The 12,103-nt window shown below is 42.1% G+C and overlaps 1 protein-coding gene across 14 annotated transcripts in view; it reads left to right on the top strand.

The window, feature by feature from the left end:
* The first annotated feature begins 4,607 nt into the window (after positions 1-4,607).
* Positions 4,608-12,103, top strand: part of PTBP3 (polypyrimidine tract binding protein 3) — a 114,723-nt gene continuing 107,227 nt past the window's right edge. For 2 of the 14 annotated variants that reach the window (XM_031014576.3, XM_031014575.3), the window contains exon 1: positions 4,608-4,831. Coding sequence is in view for 9 of the 14 variants with exons in the window: in XM_004048448.5 (XP_004048496.2) it covers positions 5,458-5,517 (60 nt within the window). In the remaining 5 variants the exon portion in view is untranslated. Of the gene's footprint in view, positions 4,832-4,924; positions 5,199-5,273; positions 5,534-7,834; positions 7,869-12,103 lie in introns of those variants that run through there. The other 12 variants (XR_008668363.2, XR_008668362.2, XM_055350415.2 and 9 more) reach the window with 10 other exon arrangements.

Here is a 12,103-nt window from a genome sequence, read left to right as displayed (position 1 = left end):
ACGTGTTTATCTAAAGTTCTATGCAATTTTATCATGTGTAGATTTGTATAACCACCCCATAATCACGATACAGAACTGTTTTATTACCACAAATATCCCTGTTCTTACTCCCTTGTAGTCACAGTTGTCTGTATCCTCTTCCATCTGCTCCCACCCTCTTCCTAATCCTTGGTAACCACTAATCTGTTCTCCATCTCTATAATTTTGTCATTTTGAGGATGTTATAGAAATGGAATCATACAGCATGTAACCTTTTGAGATTGGCTTTTTTCATTTAGTATAATTTCAGATGTTTCTGTTTTGGGAAATGCAATGTTAATTATGATGATTTTGTATTTGTCATGGGATAGAATGATATTAAAATGTCCAGCTTCCTAGATTCACCAAATAGCTGGTATTATTTCTGACTTATTTGGCATCTTTGTATTATTTTATATGTTAAGAAGTCTTACCTGTAAACAGAAATAGGGTTATGTTGGTTAAATGTTAACTAACCACTGCCTACCGGAATGCCTTAAGGCAAGTGTTCAAAGGTTACATGTTGTCCAAAGATAATCGTGATGGGGGTGGTGTCTCTCATCAGAAAAAGGTGTGTCAGGGGAATTTCTTAGTCAAATCAGAACAAAAACACAAGAGAAAATGTTAGAAAAATTATAAACTAAATTATTTGTATCTGTCTTCCTTTTCAAAGCACAGAGCAATTAGCAAATAGAGAAAATGTAACTCTCTTCACTATCAAGAAGCCAGTATATAGAACCTATCAGTTTCAGGTCAAACCAGGTCATGTAGGTGATAGCTGAGATATCTGATTCCAGAAACTTCTGTGGAGATGATAGAAAGCTGTGGCTCTTCCACATCATGTAGGCTATGGGAACAGTTAGGTTTCTCAAAGTGGTTCTTGAGGAGCTAAACTCTATGCTACCTACTATTTTTGAATCAAAGTGACTCACAAACCCATGGAGCTTAATCTATAAGTTCTTTGAATTGGCCAGGCACGGTGGCTCACGCCTGTAATCCCAGCACTTTGGGAGGCGGAGGCAAGCAGATCACTTGAGGCCAGGAGTTTGAGACCAGCCTGGCCAACACAGTGAAACCCCATCTCTATGAAAAATACAAAAATTGGCTAGGTGTGGTGGTGCACGCTTCTAATCCCAGCTACCAGGGAGGCTAAGGCAGGAGAATTGCTTGAACCTGGGAGGCAGAGGTTGCAGTGAGCTGAGATCGCGCTACTGCACTCCAGCCTGGGTGAGAGAGCAAGCCTCTGATTCCAAACAAACAAACAAACAAAAAGTTCTTTGAATTTAGAACCAAGGGGCAGGGGAAAGAGTTAAGGCTTCACCTTTTTTGTTGTAAACTGTTTTCTGTTTTCTTATATCTAGGCTTCTGTTGTAAAGCTGGACATTGAGTATTTAGGAAATGCCAAACAGTTTTGTTAATTTCAGTCAGGTGCACTGTTTTTACATTGCAGACTTCTCGGAATTATTGTTAGTATGAACAATAAATTTCGGACACACTTTATATTTACCTTTATTTATTGAGAGATGGGGTCTTCCTGTATTATTTCTTAATATTGAAATTTGGAATAGCAAAGATAGGGGTCACGCTCTGCTATTTTTTAATATTAAAATTTGTTAGCTTAAAGCATAGGGTAAGAGAGACATAACTTTAATAATTTATTTTTATTTTTATAAAAATATAGAGACAGGGTTTCACCATGTTGCCCAGGCTGGTCTCACACTGCTGAGCTCAAGCAATGCTGCCGCTTTGACCTCCCAAAGTGCTGTGATTACAGGTGTGAGCCACCATGCCCAGCCAAATTTTTTTTTTTTTAAATAAAGAAACTGTAAATTGGTACAGCCTTTTTGGAATCATTTTCAAAAAATTTATCAAATTTGAATTATAAAGGCTATAAAGGCTTTATATAAAGGATTGTTGAATTATATAAAGGATATTAAGGCTTATATCCTTTGTTTCTCAATTTTACTTCTAGGGATCTATTCCTCAGATGTAATAATATGTGTGCAAAGATACTCATACATTCATGATATTTTCTGCAATAGTGTTAGTTATTTTGAATACTTGGAAACAACATAATTTCCACTGTTTTGGAAAAGGTTAAATTATGAAATGAAATTATGAGGCTGGGCATAGTGGTTCACGCCTATAATCCCAGCACTTTGGGAGGCCGAGGTGGGTGGATCACTTGAGGTCAGGAGTTCAAGAGCAGCCTGGCCAACATGGTGAAACTCCGTCTCTACTAAAAAATACAAAAATTAGCCAGGCAGGGTGGCAGGTGCCTGTAATCCCAGCTACTCCAGAGGCTGAGGCAGGGGAATTGCTTGAGCCTGGGAGGCAGAGGTTGCAGTGAGCCCAGATTGTGCCACTGCACTCCAGCCTGGAGTCTCACTTTGTCACACAGGGTGGAGTGCAGTGGTGTGATCTCAGCTCACTGCAACCTCTGCTTACCGGGTTGAGATTCTCCTGTCTCAACCTCCTGAGTAGCTGGGATTACAGGCGTGCACCACCAAGCCAGACTAATTTTCCTATTTTTAGTAGAGATGGGGGGTTTCACCATGTTGGCCAGGCTGGCTTCGAACTCCTGACCTTAAGTGATCTGCCGCCTCGGCCTCCCAAAGTGCTGGGATTACAGGTGTGAGCCACCATGCCCAGCTATAATCCAGGATTTTTAGGTGAAAAAAAAAAAAAAAAGAAAGAAAAATGGTAAAGGTCGCTGGGTGCGGTGGCTCACACCTGTAATCCCAGCACTTTGGGAGGCTGAGGTGGGTGGATCACAAGGTCAGGAGTTCGAGACCAGCCTGACCAACATGGTGAAACCCTGTCTCTACTAAAAACACAAAAACTAGCCAGGCGTGGTGGCGGGCGCCTGTAATCCCAGCTACTCAGGAGGCTGAGGCAGGAGAATCACTTGAACTCGGGAGGCAGAGGTTGCAGTGAGCCCAGACTGTGCCACTGTACTCCAGCCTGGGAGACAGAGCAAGACTCCGTCTCAAAACAAACAAACAAACAAACAAACAAAAAAGTAAGGTCTAGAAGGATGCACGCAGAATTGTTACAGTGGTAGTCATGGGTAGGGGGTGGTTTGGGAAGAAAAATATTAATGATAACTTTTCAATATTTTATAGTGCTTGAATTTTCCAAAATGAGCATTTATGCTGATATTACTTGTGTAGCTAAAAAAAGAGTTAAGGAAATTTCATCAACAGAATATATCCCAAATACAGCGATAGAAAGACTGCATCAGCTACTTATCTTGTTGATATTCTACATTTCCATCTGGCAATGTTTACGAATGCAACTTAATATTTAGATTTAATATACAAAACAAAATATATTTGACATTTTGGAAGAGGGACTGAGGTTAGATACAGGACTTTAAGAATTACCTCACCGAATTACTCTACCTATTTGAAAAGTTGTATGTCAAAAATATACATAAACGGACTGAAGAATCCATCCAACAGTGACGGCTGGAACCTGATTTTCTTGTGTATTCATGCAGTGCCCGGCACATAGTAGGTTAATACTGACTGAATGATGAATGAGTCCACAGTTTAGATCTTTTTAGCAGCACCTACTGATCCGAAAGCAGGAAATTAGCAAGGATAGATGTTTGAGGTTCTTGTTAGTTGCTTTTCAAATGACGAAGCCACGGGGAGGAGCCCCGCTCTTTTTTACTCAGTAGGTTAAGAATTTGGCTTAACAGTTTAGTAGGTTACATTTTGGTGATCTGTGAGTTGAAAAAGTACTCAATTTCACACTAAAAAGGGAAAAAAGCAAGCGTGTTGTCACTCGTTATATTATATATATACTTTTTGCTCAGACCAGAGGAAAGGGCTCTGGTGCAAACGTTTCCTGGTTGTGAAACTGTGAGCAAATCACTCTCTTTGTATACGTATTTTCATCTGAAAAAAGGGAATAATGAGTAAACTTTTAAAAAATGCTGGGAATATAGCCATTCCATGTTTGTACAATGAATTTTTCATATAAATTCAATACTAGACGGTTAGGTCGAAATGCACTCAGATACTTAAATTGTATACAAATTCCAGTCCGGGCAGCCTCTTTCACCTCATTCATCGTCCCAGCCACACCTATGGGGCTGGTGTCGGTCCCAGCGGTCGACTCCAGCGCCGGGCTGCCAGAGGCTGGTCCCTGGACGTGCCATCTACAGCCTCGCGCACCCGGGGCAATTCCACCTCGTTTCTGGGGTCCTCGTGGGACATTCCTGCCTACTCTTGGGAGTCAGGTCCCCAAAGCTTTTCCTGCCGGCAGAGGGAGGCATTCAAACCTGGCAGCCCCGGTCTGCGAAGCCGGAAGGCCCGCGGGGCCGCGGGAGGGCGGGCGGGGTGCGCGGCGGAGCGGGAAGCACAAGGCGCGCGCTCCCGCGAACGCAGCAGGGAGGCTGGGGGCGCGCGCGCGCGCCGGGCCGAGGGGCCGAGAGGCGGGGTCTTACAGCGACCGCGGGAAGAGGGCGCCCCAGAGCTGAGCCGGAGGCCGGCTGCCAGCGGGGCGAGGGTGGGCGCGAGCGCAGGGGCGGGCCCCGAGGGAGGGCGGGGACGGTGAGGGGGCGGGGTCGGGCTAGGCGGGGACGCGCTCGCGGGGTGGGGAAGGCGGGGGCGCGGCGGTGGCGGGAGCGTGCCCGGTCCCCGCCCCTGTTCCCACTCTCCTTCCACCTCGGACCGGCCGGGGCTCCGCAGAGCCAACGCTCGCTTGTCCCCGGAACCGCCCTGCTGCCGCCGCCTGCTTCCTCTGCTCGCGGTTAGCCCGTCAGTCCCTGCTCTGTGCGCGCCTCCATCTGGGCCATGGATGGGTAAGTACTAGGCGGCGCGGCGGCCGCACCGGGTTGCCCTGGCGCCGCTTCCACCGGGCTCTCCGCGGGACGCGTAAGGGCTGGGGAGCCGTGCGCGGCGCCGGCGGCCGGAGGAGCGGCCCCGGCCAAGCCCGACGGCGGGGCTTCCGGGCGTCTCGGTGGGGATCCCGGAATCGCGGAGGCGCCGTCCGCCGCAGGCTCTCATTTCCCCACGCGGCGCCCCGGACACGTCCGCTGCTTCCTAGCCTTACTCGACACACCCGGGAGCAGAGGAAAGCCCGGTCCGGCCGCGGTGCCGGGGTCCGCCCTCCGCGCCCCGAGTCCGGGGAGCCCAGCTCGGCCTCCCGACACTTCCTCTCAGAAAATGGTGCGCGGCGCTGGGGGAGGCGGAGGCGGCGCGCGGGGCGGGCGTCCTCCTGCCGGGGGAGTTGCTGTTTACCGGCGAGGTGGGGCGAGCGGCCGACGGCGGGTGCACGCGTCGGTACACGTCTGGGCGGCGACCTGGTCGCCAGCCATGGTCCCACGCGGGGTCCCGGGGCCGCCGCGGGACTTGGCCGAGGTCTCCCGACTTGTGCTGTGAGATACGTTAACGCTTTCTCGACACCAGGAATCTGGACTTAGTGACCATGGACGCTTCCCCCTCACCTTTCTCTCTCCCCAAGAAACTTAATGAATTATCTGCCCGTGTATGTAAAATATGATGTACGAGCGATTTTCGGAGGCATTTCAAATGCTCAAAAATTTAATGGGGGTCCGTGACCAAAATAAAAAGATTTAGAGTCTATGTATATAAACTGTTCTCTGGGGACTCAGGGATATGGGGTGGGACTTGACATATTTTGGTAATTAAAGTAACAACTATGTTAGGATTTTGGTGAATTAATTGAAGGTTGTAGTATCTGTACCTACGGATTAAAAAAAAATCTCCAACTCGGTTTATTCCCTTTATGTATTTGAGGTTTTTTTAGCTTGTTACCTACTTTTGATGACAAGATTTCTGTGAGGTTGTGGAATATATGCAACTTGCTAGAACAGTAAAAGTCGTTCACATGTTGCCATATAGTTGATGATATGCTATTTGAAGAAGATGAAATCTTCCAACAGGTTTTGACCTCATTAGATTTCATTTATTTTAGTTTCACAATATTAAGTGTATATGACATTTCGGATTGATTCATTTGAATGCAGATTGCACACTGCTACAGACATCAAAGTGGAGTTTTAGATTTTATTCATGATTGTGATGTTCTTTATTTTTATTTGATTGAAGCTTTAAAAAATTTCTTAAAATTATAACTTTTTTGGGTACACAGTAGGTGTATATATTTTGGAGGGAATTGAAGCTGTTTTTATTGTTTGATTGAAGTTTCTTCGAGAACATTGTTGAAAACTTATTTCACATTACCTTATTCAGTTGCATTTTATATGTTGAAAAATTTTGTGGTCGTAAAGATTTGTGTCATACTAATATTTTGGTTCAGGCAGGCTGTGAATTTAGCATTTCATTATGTGTAGTTAATTGTCTGGAAGGTTTGACTTAAATAATGGAAGCAGGCTATTTTTTTGTGTCGTAAAATTTATAGTTAATTTTACGTAAAGAGGACTCTTGAATTTTGCGTCTTTGCTGTTGAACTGTAGGATAACTGTGAAGTGCAAACTTACTTTTTGATAGTGTTTAAGACGTTAACTCTCCCTTCACGCTATTTGTGGTTTTAAAGGTAGTAATGGGTTTATGGGTTTGAATATGCAAGGCAGTTATACAGATACTGACTGGAAGGTAAGTTCATTTGGAAGTTAAAGTCGGAGCATGATTTGCCCTTTGTATCAGAACCAATAACCGTAGTGTTACACAATCTTATTTTTTATGCAGCAAGCGTCCAGTTACTTATCACATTTAAATTTTAGACAAATGAATTTCAAGTTTCAGAAGTTTACAAGGAAAAATAAGAAATCTACGTGGTATTTTAAAAACAGTTTACATCATCTAGAGTCATTTATTCGTTGACTTTTATGAGGTAATGATGACATAGGTTATTAACAATATGTAGAATGTATTCGTAGCTTTCTTCTGGGAGATATGAAGAAAAACATTAATCGAAGACAGTTTCTTGGGGCTTAGAAGAGAAGAGTTTTTGTATGGCAGGACTTTAAAGGGGATTTTCACACCCTGGTCTTAAGGGATGTGGTTTAAGAATACAGTGCATTTTTGCCTTCAGGAGACTAATTAAATTTCTACATTTTCCAACAGCCTGAAAAAGATCCTTTTTCCTTATTTGGGTAGTTAAAAAACAAACCACAAGCCACCAGTCAACATATCTTTCTAGTTCCTCCTCAAATCCCAACTGTCTCTCGTGTGTATGTGTGTGTGTGCGTGTGTGTGTGTGTGTGTGTGTGTTGGTTTCCTCCTAAGAGATAATTTATACTTAAACACAGTTTTGACGTGATAGAATATTTTTAAAAAGCAAATCTTTGAAAATTTTGATGTCTGAAATGTGATGTTTGTATTTATTTTAGTTCTGAGAGACTGTCTTAACTATATTTTGGTGAGCAATTTTGGGTGGTAAATGCAGATTTGCAAGATGCCTTCTATTTCTGTAAAATCCAAGCACTGGTTTTGTTTCATTTAAAACCTCAGACACGATTATTCATGCCAGTGACTTAAAAGAACAAACTTTGGTGATTTTAAGTTTTGGTTTGGCTTTGTTAAATAGAGGTAAATGGATAAACACTCATTTTTATTGAAGTATGACTATACTTTCCTAAATACTAAAAGATAACAGGATTTGTTTCTTGCGTTGGTAGTAAGTATTTGCTTTTACACTCTGCTGTTGCTAGACTGTCTCATCATTTTTCTTTGTATTAATATTTCACAACTCATCACATTCTTATTTTTATTATTTGTTATTATAATGCTTTTTCCCCTTTATTCTTACTATCTCTGTCTTTTAAAAACTTGTTCTCTAACTTTGTTTTCCATTTTCTCTTTTTACTTTTTCCATACAGTGTTGTTACAGATCTTATAACAGTCGGTTTAAAGGTAGGAATCTTTTACTATCCTTTCATATGCATTTTTATATCTTACTTTTGGCATATTTTCAGTCTCATCTGTTCATAAAATTATCTGCTTTATTGTGTAATAGTCTTTAATTTTTACTTAGCTCCAAAATAAGTAGACCTGAGGTCATTTTGGATTTTACGTATTTATAAGGAGGAACTATAGTATTATGTATATAAAATGTGAACAAAAAATTTAGCCCAAAGTTTCACTTAAATTATCAGGATGCTTTTTGTTTGCTTTGTTTTAGCAGTTAAATGTAGCCTAGGCTTAGGCCGGATGCGGTGGCTCACACCTGTAATCCCAGCAGTTTGGGAGGCTGAGAGGTGGGCGGGTTGCTTGAGCCCAGGAGTTTGAGACCAGCCTGGGCAACATAGTGAAACCCTATCTCTATTAAAAATAAAAATAAAAAAATTAGCCGGGCGTGGTGGTGCGTGCCTGTAGTCCCAGCTACTTGGGAGGCTGAGGTGGGAGAATCACCTGAGCCCGGGAAGTCAAGGCTGCAGTGAGTGTGATCGTGTCACTGCGCTCCAGCCTGGACAATGGGAGTGAGAAACTGTCTCAAAAAAAAAAAAAAAAAAAAAAAGTGTAGCCTAGGCTCTGATTTATCTTCTTACCATGTCCTTTCTTATATCCTCTTTCATGGATGTGCTTATGAGAATAAGCAGCTGACACTTCTTTCTTCAGTGCCTACTATGTGTCAGGTGCTTTACATGTATTTTTACCAATCATAGCAATCCTTCAAGGTAGGTAATCAGTATTCCCATTTTAGAGGTGAAAAAATAGCTTTAGAAAGTTTGTGTCCAAGATGTGGTGCACTAGTGTTCAAACTCTTGTCTTCCAGGTACCAAAGCCTGACTTTTTTTTCATTATACCTAGCTGTCAGCAATGAGAGTTCTGTCTAAAAGGCAAACATCCAGAGAGCTGGATAATTAGTATTTTATAATAATGATTCTTCTAGGTTATAAATCATTTCAGTTTTACCAAAGTCTTTTCATTTATTGGATTTTTTTTTTTTTGAGGCGGAGCCTCCCTGTTGCCCAGGCTGGGGAACAGTGGTACAATCTCGGCTTACTACAACCTCCACCTTCGAAGGGGTTCAAGTGATTCTTCTGCCTCAGCCTCCTGAGTAGCTGGGATTACAGGCACATGCCACCATGCCTGGCTAATTTTTTGTATTTTTAGTAGAGACGAGGTTTCGACACGTTGCCCAGGCTGGTCTCCAACTCCTGACCTCAGGTGATCCGCCCTCCTTGGCCTCCCAAAGTGCTAGGATTACAGGCGTGAGCCACCGCACCCGGCCCATTTATTGGATTTTAAAATATAAATTAAGTAAACAGTGCTCATCTGTATGAGACTTAAAATATCTGGGTGTTCTAAAGGTTCCCTTAGTAATTTAATATTTGATATAGCTGAGTTGAGAATCTAGTTCTAGAAGCCACTTACAGTTCAGATTATTGTAGAAAGAAATAATTCATCTTTGTTTATATGTATCTTACACATTATAGATTGAGTTATGTAAATTTGTTCCACCACTTTGGGTCCATCTGTGTTCATCATCTCTTCTTGTTAGCAAATTTCAGTGCTCCTACTTTATTTGCATTTGTTGGACCTGACAGTGGTGTTCATCCATGGTTTTTTGTTTGTTTTTAACTCTGTCACCTAGGCTGGAGTGCAGTGGTGGCATGATCATAGTTCATTGCAGCCTCTAACTCCTGAGCTCAAGCCATCCTTTCACCTCAGCCTCCAAAGTAGCTAGTAAATCTACAAGTGTGCACCACCATGCCCAGCTGGGATTTTGCTGTGTTGCCCAGGCTGGTCTCAAACTCTTGGCCTCTCAAAGTGCTGGGATTGCAGGCATGAGCCACTGCGCCTGCCCTAAAGATATGTCTTCATAAGTGAAAGAAGATTTAAATGTTAGATGCAGGAACCATATTTGAATACAAGATTTGGCTTTCTGACTACCTGCTTTTAGCAAGCACTTTGTAAACAAAGATCAGATCCTACTCTGAAGAGAAGATAAGCTTATTAGTTGGTTCAGTAGCAATCTATATTTTTATAGACTTAGATCTGGGAATGTAAAATTATGCATTATCTGGAGAAATTTCTCTAAGATTGTTCTTTTTGGATTCCATCCAAGGAATCTTAATTACCAAGTAAATACTAAGAGGCCAATAAGGCTCATAATTCATCTAGATTGTGTGAAAGATAATCTAGCAGTTACTTAATTTCCCTTGTATGCCATCTGAATATGATGACAAAACAAATGGTTTCAGCCAGTGGCAAGAGTGGATTTCAGGTTATCTTCCATAAGTTGCTTCCCTGGATTCAGAAGAGTAATATGGACTTTTAAAAAAAGAATTGAAAATACTCTGTAGCATAATATAAAATCCATCGTTTTAGAGAAAGAAAACTGAGTTGTTTTTAGAGATTAAGTGATTCACCAAAATGTGTCATGAGGGCAGGGATTTTTGCTATTTTCTTCACTACTGTGTTTCCAGTGTCTGTCACATAATAAGCTCTCAGAAATACTTGATGAGTGAATGAATGCCAAATTGTCACATGGCTAGTTAGGTAGCATACTTATACAGGAACTTAAGCTTTCTCATTTTGCTAGTGTTTTTTTTTTTTTCCTCTATTAGTCATATACTATGGTGAGAAAGAAATCATTTCATTTTGTAAATTGGAATTTTCTTGAAGACAGGTAACATTTTTCAGGCAGCTTAGGGCTGTCTCATGTTATACCTAGGTGTATACCTTGGATGTTATTTGTGGTGTTACAATTTTTTGAGCCTTGCCAAAATTAAGAAAATTAGTTTCTAATACTACTTTCATGAAAAATTTGTTTTATTTCTTCAAGTAATTTTTTTGAGATGGAGGTCTCCCTCTGTTGCCCCAGGCTGGAGTGCAGTGGCGCAATCTCGGCTCACTGCAACCTCCACCTCCTGGGTTCAAGTGATTCTCCTGCCTCAGCGTCCTGAGTAGCTGGGCTACAGGCACACGCCACCATGCCCGGCTAATTTTTTTTTGTATTTTTAGTAGAAACAGGGTTTCACCATATTGGCCAGGCTGGTCTCAAACTCCTGACCTGGTGATCTGCCCAGCTCGGTCTCCCAAAGTGCTGGGATTACAGGCGTGAGCCACTGTGCCTGGCCTTCTTCATGTAATTTTTATATTTTGAAATGCTTATTGGGAAACTGAGACGTATTTGCTATTTTCTTTTTTCTTTGAAGGCAGGCTCTACCTCTGTCATTGCTCAGGCTGGAGTACAGTGGCACAATCATGGCTCACTGCAGTCTCCACCTCTAAGGCCCAAGTGATCCTCCTTCCTCAGCCTCCTGAGTAGCTAGGACCACAGGCATGTGCCACCACACCCTGCTAATGTTTACGTTTTTTTGTAGAGACGAAGGCCTCACCATGTTGTCCAGGCTGGTGTTGAACCCCTGGCCTCAAGTGATTCTCCTGCCTCAGCCTCCTGAAGTACTAGGATTACAGGTGTGAGCCACCACACCCAAGCATAATTGCTGTCTTTAATTTTGAATTCTTTTAAATGAAGAACCAACTAGATGATAAGGAGTGATAACTGTACATGTTTTAAGAACTTTATTATACCAGATAAATCAAAGTGTCAGACAGTGGATAACACAGCATTTTGTGTGTGTACAGCTTATACTTTAATTATTAACTAGCTGGCTTATTTTAAACTCAAATATTCCTCATAATCTTGGTTATTTTTTCAAAATACTGTAGTAGCGATTAGAGTATGATTTTAAGAAAATTATGGTCTTACATATCAAATATGTTTTAGACTTTTTCTGGGTTTTCCTACTTTAAGTGAGTAGATGAGTATTAAAAACTCACATATATGGGAAGGACTTCTAGTGATTATCATGCCTGTCAGTATATAGAAGAGAACAATATAGCATATTTAAATTAATTTTGAGGATTAGTTTTCTGTTTGCTTGACCAAGGGTTGGCAAACTATGGCTATGGGCCACATTCGGCTTGCCACCTGTTTTTGTAGTTTTACTGAAACACAGCTGTGCTCATTCATATTGTCCGTGGCTCCTTTCACACTACAAAGGCAGTCGTAGTTGTAGTGGAGACTGCAAAGCCTAAAATACTTACTCTCTGGCCCTTTACAGAAAACGTTTGCCTGCTGCTGTGCTTGAGCTATAGGAAATGTAGAAGGCATTTGCTGCAATCCTTTTCCTTTT

This window comes from Gorilla gorilla, chromosome 13 (assembly GCF_029281585.2).
Source record: "Gorilla gorilla gorilla isolate KB3781 chromosome 13, NHGRI_mGorGor1-v2.1_pri, whole genome shotgun sequence".
NCBI classification, from domain to species: Eukaryota; Metazoa; Chordata; class Mammalia; order Primates; family Hominidae; genus Gorilla; species Gorilla gorilla.
This window is presented reverse-complemented; position numbering and strand designations above follow the sequence as displayed.